The 18,929-nt window shown below is 34.1% G+C and overlaps 1 protein-coding gene across 7 annotated transcripts in view; it reads left to right on the forward strand.

Annotated features, from left to right (window-relative positions):
- PHF14 (PHD finger protein 14) overlaps positions 1–18,929 on the forward strand; it is a 208,393-nt gene that overhangs the window by 144,978 nt on the left and 44,486 nt on the right. For 3 of the 7 annotated variants that reach the window (XM_059171235.1, XM_059171236.1, XM_059171237.1), the window contains one exon: positions 2,644–3,721. The exons of the other annotated variants lie outside the window; for them this stretch is intronic. In XM_059171235.1, coding sequence (XP_059027218.1) covers positions 2,644–2,790 — 147 coding nt within the window. In that variant the 3' untranslated portion in view covers positions 2,791–3,721. Of the gene's footprint in view, positions 1–2,643; positions 3,722–18,929 lie in introns of those variants that run through there. 7 annotated transcript variants of the gene reach the window in all.

The following is an 18,929-nucleotide window of genomic DNA, read 5'->3' on the forward strand; positions in this document are numbered from 1 at the left end:
GGCAGACAGAGAGAGGAAGGGAAGCAGGCTTAGCAGAGAGCCCAATGCAGGGCTTGATTCCAGGACCCTGGGATCATGATCTGAGCCGAAGGCAGAGGCTTAACCCACTGAGCCACCCAGGTGCCCCATTGTTAGATCTTCTTGTTGGACAGACCCTTTGAGTATGATATAATGTCCTTCCTCATCTCTTATTATAGTCTTTGTCTTAAAATCTAATTTATCTGATACAAGCATTGCCACCCCAGCTTTCTTTGATGTCCATTAGCATGATAAATTGTCCCCCCACCTTAAAATCTGGAGGTGTCTTTAGGTCTAAAGTGAATTTCTTGTAGATAGTATATTGATGGCTTTTGTTTTTTTATCCATTCTGATACCCTGTGTCTTTTGATTGGGGTATTTAGCCCATTTACATTCAGGGTAACTATAGAAAGATATGAATTTAGTGCCATTGTATTGCCTGTAAGGTGACTATTACTGTATATTTCTCTGTTCCTTTCTGGTCTACTACTTTTAGGCTCTCTGTTTGCTTAGAGGATGCCTTTCAATATTTCTTGTAGGGCTGGTTTAGTGTTTACAAATTCTTTTAACTCTTGTTTGTTCTGGAAGCTTTTTATCTTTCCTTCTATTTTCAATGATAACTTAGCTGGATATAGTATTCTTGGCTGCATACTTTTCTCATGTAGTCCTCTGAATATATCATGCCAATTTTTTTCTGGCCTGCCAGGTTTCTGTGGATAAGTCTGCTGCCAATCTAATATTTCTACGATGGTATGTTATAGACTTCTTGACCCAAGCTGCTTTCAGGATTTTCCCTTTGTCACTAAGACTAGTAAGTTTTACTATTAGGTGACAGGGTGTGGACCTATTTTTATTGATTTTGAGGGGCATTCTCTGTGCTTGTTTCCTTCGCCATATTAGGGAAATTCTCTATTGTAATTTGCTCCAGTGTATCTTCTGCCCCTCTCTCTCTCTCTTCTTCTTCTGGAATCTCAATTATTCTAATGTTGTTTCGTCTTATGGTATCACTTATCTCTTGAATTCTGCCCTGGTGACCTAGTAGTTTGTCTCTCTTTTGCTCAGCTTCTTTATTCCCTATCATTTGGTCTTCTCTATCACTAATTATCTTCTGCCTCATTTATCCTAGCAGTAAGAACTTCCATTCTTGATTGCACCTCATTAATACCTTTTTTGACTTCAGGTTGGTTAGATTTTAGTTCTTTTATTTACCCATAAAGGGATTTTATTTCTCCAGATAGTGTTTCTCTAATATCCTCCATGCCTCTTTTGACCCCAGTTAGCCCCTTGAGAATCATCATTCTGAACTATAGATCTGACATGTTACCAATGTCTATATTGATTAGGTCCCTAGCTGTCAGTACTGCCTCTAGTTTTTTTTTTTGTTTTTTTTGTGGTGAGTTTCTCCACCTTGTCATTTTATCCAGATAAGAATATATGAACCAGAGAATAAAATACTAAAAGGGTGGCAGAGACCCCAGAAAAATGTATAGTGACCCAATCAGAAGAGACCCCAAACTGGGGGGAGAAATTTTTAAAAAATACATACATATATGTGTGTGTGTGTGTATGTGTGTGTAAATATATATATATATATATATATATATATATATATATACATATATATATGTAATTTTTAAAAAATATATATCTATATATATTAGACTGGTGAATAGAACATAGACACCCACTTGATTTTGGGTGTATTTTGGTCTCTTAGAAGAAACTGCCTCCCAAAAGATTAAAGAACTAAAAACTTATTTATATACAAAAATAAGGGTAAATATGATGAAGGGATAGAATATGAGTATAAAGATGAAAATTAAAAAACATTCTAAAAAAGGAATTGATAGGTTGGTTGGAACTAGAAAGAAGAAGAAAAAAAAAAAAGGGAGAGAATGTGTTCAGGCTGGATTCTAGACTAAAACCCTGTGCTTGATTTAGGGTATATTTTGATCTATTAGAAGAAATGGTATCCCAAAATTTTTTAGGAAAACAAAAAATCTTATATGTATACAAAAAACAAGGTTAAGTACAATGAAGGATAAAATAGGACTATAATAATGAAGGTTTAAAAAGATTTTTTTTAGAAAGGTATTGTTAAGATGAACTAGTTAAAAAATGTTAAGAGAGGGAAGAGGAAAAGAAAATTAGAGTAAGGAAAAAAAATTAAATTTTAATTTAATTTCGCAAGATTAAAGGATCATGGAGTGAAAGCCATGAATTCCAGGCATTGCTTTCCTCTAGCTCTGGAGTTCAACTGTTCTCCTTCATTGGTGAGCTTTGTCTTGGCTGGATATTCTTGCTGATCTTCTGCCAGAGGCCTGTTGTAGTGATTCTCAAGTGTCTTTACCCAGGGCAGAATTGTACTGCCTTTGCCAGGGGCCAGGCTAATAAATCTGCTTGAGTTCACACTCAGGAGTTTTTGTTCCCTAAACACTTTCTGTAGAGCTCTGGAATGAAAATGGTGGCCTCCCAGTCTCTGGCCCAGAGGAGCCAAAAGCTCGGGGCCTCACTCCTCAGTGCGCCCTCGGAGAAAAGCAGTCAATCACTCCTATCTCTCTGATTTCCGGCCACGCTCTGGGCTCACCTGGCCAGTGACCAAGCGTTTCTGTCTCTGGCACACAGCCCCATTGGCAGTCTCCAAATCCAGTAGATTCCTGCCTGCAGAGGAGGAAGGTGAGTTTCCCTGGATCTGCCACTTGTGGGATCCTTGCTCAAAGAGCAGTGATCCGTCTGTGCCTTGGATCATGGTTTAAGGTAACACCGAGCTGAAAGCTCACTCTCCGGCTCTGTCTCTGTAGTCTGCTTCCCTGCTGTGATACCTGGGAGCTCTCACAATCAGATACCCCCGATCTTTCAGTGACCCCTGGGTCCTGAGACCACAGTGTCCCTGCAAGGGCTCCACCTCACTTAGGCTATGGAGCGATGTCCCTCAGTGGAGCAGACTTTTAAAAGTTCAGATTTTGTTCTCCACTGCTCTTCTGCTTGCCGGGAGCTGGCCCCTCCCCCACAATCTCTCTTCCCATCCTTCGGATTCACTTCTCAGCACATCCTGTCTTTCAGAAAGTGGTCAATTTTCTGTTCCTAGAATTGCTGCTCTTCTTCTCTCTGATATCTCCTGAGTTTGTAGGTGTTTGGAATGGTTTGATAACTAACTAGCTGAACTCCTGGGACCTGATGTCATTTCAGTCTGCTACTCCTCCACCATCTTGCCTCTCCAATCAGCCCCATTTATTCAATTTTTAAAGAATGGCTTTAAGTTATATAGTAAAGGGGTCCTATTTCACATATGTTAAGAGTATATCATACATTATGTAATGCACTAGAATGCCAGTAGCCATTGAGAAGGATAAGGTATTTTTATTTTTGTTTTTGTTTTTTCCCTCTTTACAAGACAATAGGTCTTTGTACTCTGATGGAAATCCATTATGGAGGCTCATTGTTAGAAAACTTTAATTGTATTTTCTGTATTCTGGCCTCTGATTGAATACCAGATATAAACACCCAACTTGGTCAAAATTTCATCTAATTATGGTATCTAATCTCTGGACTGTCACAGCATTTTACTGTAAGGTTTACAGCAGTGAAGTGGATTTGTATTTTTATCATACCAACATGACTATTGTATGCTTATATTTTTTTCCAATAAAAAAATTAAATTTAGTGTAGTAGTTAAGCTGGAAACTTACTCTGTTTCCTTGAATATTTGTGTTGCATCCATTTTGTTTTGTTCACTTTTGAAGACTTCCATTCTTGAGCAGCATGTAGTAGATTTCTGTTTAAATTTTCCTTTGAAAGATGTTTGCCAGTTTGGGTCCTAAGAAGAAAGCATTGATGGATATAATGTCATGCTTTATAACTCAGTGAATTGCTTCAGAAACCATTTTAAATTAAGGAATCAGTTACAATATTAATATTAAAATATTATTAACATCTGAGCCAAAATTAGGATCATCTTAGGACCTAAAAGAAACCCACAGTGGAAGTTAATATATGTTGCTTGTCCTTCATTTTCTTCTGTTGGATTTGGTGGAGTATTGTTTGTTAGATAATACAGTGTATGTTTGCCATGATCATATATTTTAATGATATGAAAAGTAAGATAGAAATAGTTATTGCCTGGAGAAGGGAAGTGAATCAGTTGCTAGTAAATTTAGGTGGGAGGAAGTGAATGTGTAAAATTGTGATGACCATAAAATCACATATCCAACTTCCTTTCTCTGTCATAATCAGGATTAAGTCTAAGAAGTCTCAACTTTATTATGAAAATTCAACTCCCATATAAGAAATTACTTATTTTGCTTAGAATTTTAGATAAACTACAAGGTGAGGGTATATAGCTGAATATGTGCTTGAAAATGCATTGCACTTTAAATATTAATTTATCTGTTAATATTGTTTCCAAATTTTATGTAGCAGGGGAAACTCTAAAATATTGCTGTGTATATTCTCATGTCTTTGTCTTTCAAGTAACAGATTTATTGCTATGGGTTTGATGAGGGCAAAAACCTTCTGTCAGAAATCCTGCTTATTACTTTTATGGAAATTCCACTGAAGTCTTAAGAATATTCATCATATCATAACCCATAATTTAATGTTTTAGTACATGATAAAATATACCTACTTATAGTTAGTTTTAATATTGACTTAATAACAATTTACCTAAAAGTATGATAATGTTTTTCTAGTTGAGAAATAGTTGATTATATATAACATATTAGTTTGGGGTATGATAACATTATCATTCAATATTTCTATATAGAATGAGTTTTTATTCTATCCAAACCCATGAAGTATGCATGATAAGACTTTCTCTCCCTTATCAACCCATTATAAACCTAGTTAGTTCACTTTTGTTTTCATGAAAAAGGACTACATGGACACAGATACATACCTATACACATGCTTACATGGAAGCAAATTCACACACATAGAAACACACGGAAACAGATATGCACAAAACATACCTTCTCCTATAAGCTGTGCTTCAAAGATATTTGACTAATGCATCAGCTATCTGGTCAGTGTATTGGGTTTATGTTCAGTGAAGCTAGTTCATTGCTACCTATCACTATACATTAGTATTTTTCTTTCTGCTCTTTACTCTGTTGTGATAATAGCATCATTAATGAGTGCTATGTGCCTGGAAAAGCAATACATTTTATTCTTAATCCTCCTCTTCACCTATCTCTTATTTTTTCTCCTCTCTCTATCCCATCTATCCATCCAAGCCAAATAGCTGGAATTATCTTCAAGCCTTCCTAATCCTTGTCTCATAGAGAAAGTCACTTCCTGAGTCCTTCAAATTTTCTTCCTTAATTGTGTCTCCAGTGTGCTCTTTGTTCCTTTCCTCCATTGCTTCTGCCTTGATTCAGTGTCTCACTTTTTCCTCATTCTATCAGTTTCTCCTATTTTGAAAACTATCTTAGTAAATCTGCCATACTCATCTATTTTACCCATTCTTTTTACTAGAGGCCTCCAAAATGAAGTGTTTGCACCCTAAGAAATAGACAAGATAAGTAATAAAATCAACTTAATTCTATATAGCTTCCCACTTCAATTTCTTACCCATCTTATAATGTAAATAATGTAAATACTGTAGTATATGTAACTTCATATATATACATACATATGTGTGTGTGTGTGTATATATAAAGATGCATATTTAAAATATTTTTAGTATGGAGGTACATCAGCTATAATGTTTGGATACCATAGTTCTATGCTGGTACTAAAGTTGTCTTTCATAAAGTATAACTTTAATCACTTGATAAGTTTTCTGCAAGTCTTCTCCATTCTCTTCACCTTTCTAATTAATTTGTGGGGAAGAAACTTGAGACTATGCAAATATCCTATTCCTCATCAAACTTTCATTTTCTCTTTTATTCACTAGGTTTACCATTTATTTGGATGTTCATTTTGTCCCAGATTTGGCTAATAGAAGCCACTTCAGGCTGGCTTCTGACACTTAAGCCCGGCTTCTATGTCCATGTGACATGACCCCAGTAATCTTCAAATACTTCCTTACTAAAGATGTTCCAGGCTCAACTATACTTTCCCTTTCCCTATTCTTGGAACCAAGCCATTTCTCCAAGGAGCTCCATTTCCTTTCAGTGGAGAATGGTATTTAGAAATCAAACTGTGGGTACTAGATGTGCTCATTATTCCTTCTAGGTCTTCTCAGTAGACAGAGCCACAGAGCCAAGGATTAGATGTATGTGTACATACACATTTGCATCTATATTTCTGCCTTTGTAGATATTGGAAACCATTGCAGTTCTCTTCCTTTCTATATTTGTAACTCCCTAACAGAAAACTGGCTCCCATTATTCTTAAATATATATTTTTTAAAAAGATTTTATTTATTTATTTGTATGTTTGTGAGAATGAGGGAGAGAGAGAGAAAGAGCACTCGAGCAGAGGGATCTGATGCAGGGCTTAGTCTCATGACCCTGAGTTCATGACCTGAACTGAAACCAAGAGTCGGATGCTTAACCAAGGTGCCCCACATTATTCTTAAATATTTTTATATGATCAGTCCCCTGATGGTAAACTAATCTCTTGTCACTCTCTAATCCCACCCTATATCGACACCTATTTTGCCTACTATAGCCTGATGGTTTTTAGACTGAATTGTTTGGGAGGAGGTAAGAGAGGGAAAGAGGGTGGATATTTATATCTTTTACAGCTTCCTAAATAATTTTAATGAGCAGTCAAGAATAAGAATCTGTTTTATGTATATTATGAATTCTTCAGTTATTCAGAACATTTTTAATCTAAAAATTAATTTTTAGAACTTTAAAACAAGTATACACAATGCCTATAACCCAAGTGAAACATCAACTAACCAGTTTAAAATTATGTTGTATACTTACATATAATTCACAAGGTAGACTAAATAGTATTTTTTAAATATAGGGCACAGTTCACTATTCAGTCTTTTTCTAGAGTATACTTGATAGAGATCTCAACAACTTCTGTCTCCTAAAACACCCAAAATGAAGGTAATTTATTTTGACATGGTAAAATGAATATGCATAAATATTTTTTAAAGAGCTTCATCCAAGTCATATATATTCACAAATGCCACTGCGAATTTAACTGTGTATTATGTACTTTACAGTACCTGTGCCAGTTATGATTTTAGCTTTTATCCTTATTTAAGTTCTGTTTGGTGCAAAGCTATAGAGTATATACCTGGCAGATCATTGTATGACTACTAGAAGATGAATTGTCTTAGCATGGAGACCTCTGCTTCTTTGTATTTGATCTATATAGTATACTACTTTTGAGCAGTGCTAAGTTGAACTGATAACGCACAGAAATGTCGTCTACATCCCTATGTAAGATTTTCTGGAACAACAAATACAATACATGCCTCCTCAGGCAAGTGGTGCTAGTTGATAACCAATTATTTGTATTAGAAATCCCTGAGTAGGGAAAGTGATGACTTTCTTTCATCTTTATTTTCTAGTTTTCTGCATTAGCAACTAGAATTCTATAACTGATATACCCGAGTAAAAAGTACGTATATAAGTGCTTATTTTCAAATAAAATATTCATTGTGAATTTTGCCCCTTTAAGAATGAAACAAAACAATTTCTCCAAAGAGTATCTTGCCACAATAAATTAAACAAGCACATTTAATTGAACCTGGTAGAATTGGATGTCTGAATTTTTTTATGATGAAAATTATGAAAAATATAAAATTAAGGGGCACCTGGCTCGCTCAGTTGTTGGAGCATGGGACTTTTGTTCTCAGGGTTGTGAGTTCGAGCCCCATGTTGAGGGTAGAGATTACTTTAAATTCTTATTAAAAATTTTTTTTAATTTAAATTATTATTTAAAGTGCTTTTAAATTTGAACTATATAACTTACCTGTTAAAGAAAGATTTTTTTAGAATATTTTAACTATCGATTTGACGTCTGGGATTTTTTAAGAGTATTTTAACTATTGATTTGAGGTCTGGGATTTTATTTAATATTAGTTTAAATTTTAAGTTTATGGATTTAGCATGGTTGACTGAGATATTTGTAAAAATTGTACCATTTACCTAGTATTCTTCTAGCATTTGTATGACAAGCATTAAAGCTTACAACAGTGCTTTAGCATTACTGAGTTTTGATTTGCCTGCTTACTGATAGGTATGTAAAAATCTAGAGACAAGTTGTTTATACAGTATCTTACAGTAGAATACCATAGAATAAATCTGTGGTAGTTTGTAGACTTACTAAAAATCTGAGAATTAAAACTGGTGTAGTTATCCTTGATGATAGTTATAGTTACATATTTAAACTTTAGATTTCCTCTTCACTAGTACGTGAGATAAAGCCCACAGTCTTCCAGTGGATCTTCTACCTTATATCTAGATTAAGTTCAGACAATTGGCCGTTACTTCAACATTTTCTGTGACAGGCAGAATTTTTTGTATAAATGTCTTATTTAAGCCCTTAGTTTTTGGATGTTGTAATTTGAGACTGGTAACAATGATTTTTGAATTCAGTAAGTATAATCATTAACCGTTCCACTGATAATAGTTGGCTACTGTGTTGTTTTTTTAAGTAGAATGTATTTTTAGAAACTGAACATTTGTATACTGAACTGGTTGTCATTATTGCTTGCTCAGAGGTTCTTTACTTGATGGTCCTAGACATTTTCTGAAACCTATTTCAGGTAGTACTTTTATCAAGTAATAGTTTGAGCTAAAGAAAGATTGTTTGTGGTTATTCTTTATAGTAGAATTGGAATCTCTACTGATCTGTGTAGTTCCGTAACATAAGGTAATTTTCATAGGGACTGTGTAGTTAATGTTAAGCATATTTGTATGCTTTGATATGTCATGGGTAGATATTCCTTACAAATCTTTCTGAAAATATGATTTCTATCCTCCAGGAAGAGTTTGTCAGTGTTCATGACATACATTTGTATATATTTCAACATCATGTTCACAGAAAAAAAATTACTGAAATCACTGAAATTAGACAAAAATATTAACATAATTTTGTCTAATTTATGTTAATAATTTACAGAATTGAAAAACTAAATCACTTTTTATATTATACTTACTACAAACTGGAAAAACAAAACTGTATTCTAATTTAGATGGCATGTGGGGCTGATGCATTTGCATAGCATGCTGTGGAATACCATATGTGATAAGAAACTAACTCATAACTAAGAGATAATTAATCAAAGTACAGTAGGGTGCCATACAAGGGAATGCCTTTCAAAACTCACTAACTTTATACTATCCTTTAGTTTTTTTCTTCTTCTGTTTTTCCTTTTTTCTATCCTTTAGTTTTTAAATCACTTTTTAAATATATATATATATATATGTATATATGTATATATATACATATATATATATATATTATGTAGGAGGAAAAAGCCATCTACTAAAAATCTGGTAGTTAGGCTGAAGGATTTTCATTACAGATTTTAAAAAGTTAGTAAGAATATTTTCACCTATTAACCCAGCATTATTAAATTTGGATTATATGATATATTAATGTAAGAATTTAGAAGGAAGGTAGAATATATTAATTATGTGAAGTTTTTATTCCAGTATTTATATATACAATGAGAGTGAGAGACCTTGTTTGCTACAAAGAGATGGTCCTAGTTGGAATAAGCTAGCCCATTTTCAGAGCTATGGAACTAACGTAAATAATAGGAAAGGTTTAACTCCTAGCTTCAAAAAACAGTGAGATTTTATGGATTCCTGCTACAGATAGTTTATCCCTTCTAATTTATTAAACATTTAACTATTTTCATCATTGTGTGGAATTACTTGTCTGTTAAAAATTTTCTTTCTATCCTATGTATTGTGGTTACAGAAGTACCGTTTATCTACGGGTAACACTTCTTCAAATCTAAGCTAAGAAAATTCAAAGAATGACTCTGAAAGTTAATGGAATTGAGCTCTTAAGTTAAATATATTTAAGTGTTCTAATCCTGATGTTCTTTTTTTTTTTAAGATTTTATTTATTTATTATTTATTATTTATTTATTTATTAAATTTATGGAGTTTCTTAAAATCTGAAGCATTGTTAAATAACAGAACAGTAACTTAAAATATAGGGAAAGTCTAAGTATGCAGTACAGTGTAGAATAAATAGCTTTATGAGCTTTGAAAAGAAACAGACTGGGTTCAGATATTAACTGTTGACGATGCTTGTGACCTTTAGCAGGTTGCTTCATTTCAGTGAGCTTCAGGTTGCTTATTTGTGAAAGGTTTAATGGCAATACTTGGAACAATAGAGATACTCAGTAAATGATATCTCTTCTTACTCTTAAAAATAAACAATCATTTTAGTTACAAAGAGAAAAGTTCGAAACTAGTCCTAATGTTCTGATTTTTTAATGTAAGAAATGTTTTTAAAAAATAATTGCTCTTCAGCAATTTTCTGTTTTATTTTTTTGTCTTCACGTACCAAGTAAAAATCATTTCTTGCCTCTTTCAGAGTTCCACACTAAATAGAGTAAGGTCATGTCTAACATTTCCATTCACAAAAAAGTCCATTTGTTTAAATTTCTTGCTAGAGTTAAGAGGTCATGAAAGCTGTCTTTATAATTCATCTGATTTTTAAACTAAGGTACCTATGGCTCTCTAAACTTTGAAAATGCATATTATTTTATTTTATAGTGTATTTTTTCTAAGTCTATTGTGGATCATTAGCACATCATTTTTTAAAAATATTGATGTAATGGCTGTTTCATGTTGAATATAGAATTATGGTCCTCTATGAATCACACAGATCATACACTAATGTGTTTATTTTATAAGAAGAAGGCATATTATTTAGAAAATAAAGGTTTACTGTCATATTTAAACCACTGGTTCTGCCATGCATTGAAAAAAAAAAAAATAACTGGCATGGGGATAAAAGGAAACTTGTTTTTAACTAAAGATAGATTTTCTTAATAGGTAAAGAAATACAAGAAGAAATTTCCATAGACTGTCGAGAGGGATATTATTTCCTGGTCAAGGAAGGTCATGAAAACTATAAACCTGAAACTGAAATGAAAATAGGAAGTAAATAAAATGAAATTTAAAATTAACAAACCATTGAAGACAGATGTAAGATAATTTGAGTCTACTTGTCAACGTATATACAGTTTTTGATAATAAAAGATTGCATCAAGCCTAATGAATGATTATAGAGAACAAGCATATATCAGCAACACATCCTTTTATCATATAAATGTTTGAAAACTCCTAAGGAAGGAAATATGGGAGGTTCTGGACTAGTCTTTCACATTCCTTGTGAAGCCTGGATATTAAGGTTATTAACTTTTAGGGCATACTGCGTAAACTTAATTAGAATATCATAACATGATTATGTGCCTTCAGTATGTCTTTTTTTTTTAACATACAATGTATTATTTATTTCAGGGGCACAGGTCTGTGATTCATCAGTCTTATATGACAACGATATGTCTTTTTTTAAAAAATATTTTATTTATTTATTTGACAGAGATCACAAGTAGGCAGAGAGGCAGGCAGAGAGAGAGGACGAAGCAGGCTCCCTGCGGAACAGAGAGCCCGATGTAGGACTTGATCCCAGGACTCTGAGATCATGACCTGAGCCGAAGGCAGATACTTAACCCACTGAGCCACCCAGGCACCCATGATATATCTTTTTTTTTAAAGATTTTTATTTGAGAGAATGTGCATGAGAATGTGCAAGTCGGGGGAGGGACAGAGGGAGAGGGAGAGAGACAAATAGTTTTGTCTCTACTCCAGATATCCACTTACTGTACCTACAGACTGTCTTTCAAACCTCCTCGGGCAGATTCAAGGTAGACTGGTGATACCTAATTCAGATTCAGTACAGTAGCATTCCTGGATTACTAATATACCATATTCCCTTGCTTCTTTTCGAGTTCTAGAATTGCTCAGCAACATCTTCAGGATCTTCTCTGAGCTGTAAATTCAGTTTTCCCCCAAGATTTGCAGAATCTTCCCCAGTTGCTCCGCTTCATCTTTTTTCTTCTTTGCAGCAGCTGATACTGGTAACTTCCAGTATCACTTGTAACTTCCTCCTTTTTACAAACGGCCTTCCTGCCCCTTCAGTGAACTTATTTTCTCCTGGTTTTCTCTCTTAGGAGACCATATATATCTTTGGTCTTTTTGATAGGCTTCTTTTCTTACTTTGCAGGTGACAGCATCCATACCCAAAGCTACAAGAAAACTTGAGATTTAGGTTTAATGATCCAATTTCCCTCCCTCCCTTCCTTCCTCCTTTTCTTTCTCTTTCTATTTTATTTTTATTTTTATTTTTTTTACTTAAAAAATAATATTTTATTTATTTATTTGACAGAGATCACAAGTAGGCAGAGAGGCAGGCAGACAGAGAGAGAGGGAAGCAGGCTCCCTGCTGAGCTGAGAGCCCAATGTGGGGCTTGATCCCATAACCCTGAGATCATGACCTGAGTGGAAGGCTTAACCTACTGAGCCACCCAGATGCCCTCTCTCTTTCTATTTTAAAGATGTATTATTATTTTTTTTTACACAAAGAGAGAATGCACAAGCAGGGAGAGCAGCAGGCAGAGGGAGAGGGAGAAGCAGGGAGCCCAGGGCTCGATCCCAGGATCCTCAGCTCATGACCTGAGGCAGAGACAGATGCTTAACTGACTGAGCCACCCAGGTGCCCTAACCCACCTATTTTTTTCTTAGTTAATTTTCTTAGAAAGAGAGACTTTCTGCCTTTTAAAATCTTATCCTTTGAAAAATAATTAAATATTTATAACTAAATATTTATTTTTAAATAAATTTTTTTGCCCAATAATTAAGACGTAATTTAGTGACAAATTCACCAAATTTTAGTTGTCCATTTCTACCATCTAGTAGACTGAGGAAAAACTAAAAAATTTTACAGTATCAACTTCTAACAGGAAAGAGGAGCAAGTGAGTTTTGGGTGAAGATGTAAAATGGTGTAATCACTTGAAATGCAGAATTAGTTCTGGTAGTCTAATGAAAAGCATATTAATCATAGTTAACAATACTGTATTATATACTTGAAAGTTGCTAAGAAAGTAGATCTTAAGTGTTCTCATCACAAAAAAAGGAGATGGTAATTGTGATGTGATGGATATGTTAATTAACACAATGGTGGTAATCATTTTGCAATATACGTGTGTCAGATCAACACATTACATACCTTAAAACTTACACAGTGTTATATGTCAATTATATTTCAATAAAGTTGGGGAAAAACAAAATTACTACAAAGTTTAAATAGCAATTTATCTAAGTAGGAGAATACTTATCAACTTGATCTCCAAATGAAATATTGTTCTGGACATGTGATTAAACATACTGTAATTGCAGTCAGACTTTGAGTTTTCTTCTTTTAAGTTTTTTTCTTTAAAGCTAGAGAGTAACAATTCAAAATAGCAGTTTTTAATATAATTAACATCCTTTATATAAAATCTTGCTTTAAAAAAAATGTATGCTTGTCTTTTTATCTTTATTTTTTTCTTTTCTGTGACTCAGCTTTTCTGGAGAGAATTGGAATCAGAAAAGAAATTACATACATTGTGTTTTTTTAAATTTATTACAAACACAATACATGGTCATTAGAGAATATTTGGAAACATTTTAAAAACATTAAAAAAAAAAAAATCAAATTACCTGCAGGGGGCACCTGAGTGGCTCAGTCTGTTAAACAGCTGCCTTCAACTCAGGTCATGATCCCAGGGTCCTAGTATTGAGCGCCCACATCGGCCTCCTGGCGCAGCGGGGAATCTGCTTCTCCCTCTCCCCCACCCCCAACTCGTGCTCTCTCAAATAAATAAATAAAATCCTTTAAATTACCTGCAATTATAGTACCTGTATGCATCACATTTCTGCTCATGTTTCAATAGTATATCCTACTACAACCTACTCTTTAAAAATTTCAATCATATGTATTCTGTTACATAATTTTTTAAATTGTAACTGTATGGGACCATTTTCCGTGATGTTAGATACTTTTTTTCTAACCACATTTTCTTTTTGACCAGATTTTTTAGTACTGTACATTTCTTTGCACAGATATACTCTTGGTATAATTTCTGGGTCAAAAAACTGAACGTATTTAAAATAAAATATAATTTTAGGAATAATAATAGCAGCTAACGTTTATTGAGTACCCCTATGTGCCTGGCATTAATTAAGCACTTAAAACATGCCATCTCATTTACTCCTCACCACAGTCTTCAAGGTAGTTACTGTTTTGATCTCCTTTGTGTAGGGAAAAAAGTGAGGTACAGAGGAGGATTACACATATAAGTGTGTAACAGTGATTCAAACCCAGACCTTCCCGATTCTGGAGTCTGTTTTAGAAACTTGCTTTCCCGTATTGACCCACTGAGCCACCCAGGTGCCCCACTTTCCCATATTGAAATAGGTATTTTCTATTCTTTCTTGCATGAGATTCTCAAATTAGATTTTGTCCTGAAGTCACTGTAAATTTTGGTAATGTAGAAACTCAGATAATTTTGTATTATAAATAAACAGCACTATAACAAGACAAGGGAATACCTTTATTGTTAAGTGGGATCTGTTTTGGTGTTTTTAGTGAATAGGGAAATCAATAAAGCCTAGAGGTAATTCTTAAACAGATGAATTAATTAAAGATGTCCTACTGTAAGGTGTAGAAGATAGACCATAACGTCTCAAGTTCCTTTCTTCATAAAATTGAATGAAATGATTATTTTTGTAAAGGGAGTTACCACTTCACAGTATAGATGATTTATGTAGACCCAGCAGTATCTAATCTATTGTACTTGGAGGGAGGTGAGGGAAAGGGATCTAAAAGTGATTTTTCTTTTTCATTTGGCACTAAGTACTATATTTTTGCTGAATCAAATATTGCATCTAATGTTTGTCATTAACTGTGAAGTTTCAAAATCTGTACTGTGAAAAGAAACTAAAAGCAGCCATATTTAGTTTCTTTGCAAAGATAGTTTAAGAATGTTATGATTTGTGCAGTGTCTGCCACTTTGTGTACAAACTGGAAGGTTTAATATATATTTTTTAATATCCGCATTCTTTTACAGAAAAAAATTCCTTCTTATTCAAAACCAATACCTCATACATGGACCAAATACTAATTATAATGCAATTTAGATTCATTTGGATTAATTCTTTTGTTAATTTTTTTTGTCAGCCAGAGAGTATGAACTTATTACCTAACTTTTAATTTATGTTAAAAAACGTCTCCCCCCACCAATTCTTGGCAGCTACAGATCCACATGTGTAACTGTGGTGTTCTGCCGTATTTCCACCTGTGACCTAGCTCAGCCATCTATGTTCTTTTGTGATTTCAGACTTCTACAAGTTTTTTTTTTTTAGCTTTAATATATTGTTCCCTTTTCCCTCTGAACTATATTCATATGCTAAATTTAAACTCTGGTCAACTAAGATACAATTTACTTTAATGTTTTCTCTGAAGGTTTCTTAAAGGTTTATGTTGTAGTGTTATATCTTCATTGGAATTAAGTTGGTTTTTTGTTAAATGTACCTTCAATAATGGCTACAAATGATTATCTGGTTCGCTGGCTTGAAAACTCTTTAAAGTATGCATATAGAGGTTACAGTTTTTAAAAATCACTTTGAAAAGTTCAGACTGCATGAATGCATTTTTATCAGTTCATTGTTGTGTTCCTAAGGGATTATACTATTTTCTCAACTTTCAAAGACATTACATTATTGTATAGTGTAAATTCTGTTTCTAGATCAGATTTCTAGATTTAGATTACCAGATATTTGTGAATCAGTTTCCAAAGTGCATCAAGGTAGTTTAAAGCAAGTCATGAATATAAGGTATTTTAGCATTCTTTCCTTGTTTTAATGCAGCAGTTTCAACATATGAACCACCACAACAAAAATAATTACTTAATAATTCAGTTTAAAATGTATTCGAATATCCAGTCATTAAGTTTACTTCTCACTTACTAGGTTTTCTGTACTTCAAGTCACTTAGGATTATGAAGGAAATGGGTATTTTCAGAAAACATTCTCTTCTTTTACGAGAAGGTGAAGTACTGTATAATTTAGACACTTGTCTGGTATAATGTCAAGGCTTCATTCTCTCAAGAAGTTCAAAACTTCTCTCCCGAGCTGAGGCCTGCTTCAAACTGGAAAAGCTTTAGTTTGATGGAGGCCATACTGGACTTTGAGTCTTTTTCTTGCTTTCTTTTGTGGGTTTTTGGTGATCTCATATTGTTAAGGCTTGCCTACCTGCAGTTCCTTTGGTGTGAGTGAGAGTTGGATGCCTTCTCCTGTTCATTACTTACGACACATTTTTAGAATTTAAGTTCTTTTTGTTTCCTCTTTGCTTGGCATCACCTCATTCCCGCTAGTCTCTCTGTCCTCTTTGGCTAAATCCCTTTCTGGATAACTAGAATCTTGCTGTCTTTCACATCTCATTATCATTCCTAAAATAAGCACATACACACACACCCCTGCCCTGCAAGCTCAGAAAAGCAGGCATTCCATCTGTGGTCCTGATTTTTTTTCTCTGCTGCTCTACCACTGCGGCTAGTGGCATCACCATTCAGTCTCTGTGACTCTCAAACTCCTGTGGGGCAAACTCTCTGAGTACCTTTCAGAAAATCCTTCTCATAGGGGGACTACTCCCTTTAAACTTCCTCTTCTAAAGAAATCCTTTTCTCTTGTCTCACCTTTGCTGTCTTCAGTTTTCTCTTTTATGTGTGTGAGACTTTGACGTAAATATTTTTTGAAATATTTTATCAGTGCATATCTTTACAAAAATGAAATCTCAAACCATTTATGATAGAGAAAATTTCACCCACACCATGAATCCTTTAATGTATACCAAATACCCAATCTCCATAACTCAAATTATGATTTTTCTTAGTTTTTCTACTTCAAATACATTCTTCTAGTTCCTCAACTCTTCCAGACCCCTAGGCCCTCATCTTCCTTCTGATTTTATCACTCTCCCCTTATTAAAGTATTTTTTTGGCATTTAATATTACACTTCTAAAAAAGCATTAGAGCCCTCTATTATAATTCCCCAGCTTTCTCTGGATCCATTGTACTATTTAATCTTAACTGGTTTTTTTTTTTGTGGTTTTGTTTTTGTTTTCTGGCCAGAAATAACTGGAGAAATTTATGTTCACTTGTGAGCTCCTTATCAAATTTCCTGTAACAACTGTATCAAATCTTTGCCACATATTTCAAGTCTCAGTTTTATTTCCAACACCCTCATTTTTTCAAGATGACTTTGTCTCTTAAGATCATTGAGGAAAAGGGCCCATATCCCCATCGTATCTCCTCTCAGCCTTAGAAACAGTCCTTCATACTTCTCCTACTAAACCTTTGTTACTTTCCCTACCTCAGTCCCTTATTTCCTCTCTCCAAAGCTGGGGTAGGGTGGGGTGGCAATGTTGTTTACTTTTTTTCCTTATTCCCAAAATCACCTTTCTCTTCATAATCTAGGTTTCTATTCTCATTAAGCCAATCTACAAACTTTTCCAAATCATTATTTTTGAAAGACCATTTTTCACATGTCCTTCCAGGTTAGAAAACTCCAGAAAGGAGTTCTCCATTGTCCATACTAGAGGACAGACATCAGGGTTTTATCCGTGACTTCCAAGGCCATCTGAAATCTGCCTCCATACTAATACTGCAAATAGCTCTGTCTCCCGTTCTCTCCCTCTTCCCTCTTGCTTCACTCTCCTCTCTCTATTATAAAGATGAGGGTATTTTTAAATTAATTGTTCAGCTTAAGTTTCCATTTATAATCTTTAGGACTAGACTAAATTTCTTTTTCATTTTTTGCTAGATTGTTCATTTAGCATTTAGTAGATGTTTCTTTGGATTCTTACTTATCTTTTTATGTCTGGGTTCTTTTTACCAGCTAGATTACAAATGTGCATGGCAGAGAGTATTTCTTCCATACTTTCTTGAAGACAAGGAGTCTCTGTGTTACATAAAATTTTTTCTAAGATAGATTTAAAATTGCTTCTACTATTCTTTACTGCTAGCTCATTTCCTATTAGTTGTTATTAAAATTATTTTTTAGTTTTATTTTGCTGAATGGCAGTAGAAGTAGCATAGTTCTACTTTTTGCCTTAGATGCCCAAGGCTATTTGTTGAAACAACAAATGATGTCTGAAACATAAATTTCTGCCAGCTATGACCCAAATATGCATGAAAGAAGAGTAAGAAATATAATATCTGTTCAGCACATTTTAAAGTATCTTTTCTTAGAATAGTTTCTATTCCTCTCTAGTTCACTCAGCATTTCTGTTAACATTTATGAGTACCTGTTGATTATAGTATATTTCTTTGGAAAAGAGATACAGTTTTATATTAAAAAGAAATTGTTTCCTCCAGAATGAAGAACACCAGCGTTGTCTAAGAGGGTAAAACTAATCTAAAAGAAAATGTCTATTTTATATTTTTTGTACATAAATTGAGAAGAAATACTTATACCAGTGTTTTCTTTATCTTGTTGGCTCTATCAGTTTGTCTGTAATAGGAACCTGATTTCATTGAATGAAAATCTGTATCATATTTAAAAGATATGTGACACACTGTACTAGATGCTTGAGATACACTAAGATAATCAGACATTGGGCTGCCTGAGTGGCTTGGTCTGCCTTTCGCTCAGATCGTGATCTGAGGGTACTGGGACGGAGCCTCATGTCAGACTCCTTTGGAGTCTGCTTCTCTCCCTCCCTCTGCCCTTCTCCTCCCTCCCCCTGCTCATTCTTACTCATTCTCTCTCTCTATCAACTAAATAAAATCTTTGAATAAAAAATCAGACATGAATCTGGCCCTTAAAAAACTTAATGTTCTAGTAGGATAGATAAGACGTCTATGCATATAGTCATAATACAAGATTTAAAGCGTTAAATGCCATTTGAAGGTCTAGAGAAGGTACTCTGGAA

The sequence above is a fragment of the Mustela lutreola genome, chromosome 4, assembly GCF_030435805.1.
Source record: "Mustela lutreola isolate mMusLut2 chromosome 4, mMusLut2.pri, whole genome shotgun sequence".
Taxonomy (NCBI): Eukaryota; Metazoa; Chordata; class Mammalia; order Carnivora; family Mustelidae; genus Mustela; species Mustela lutreola.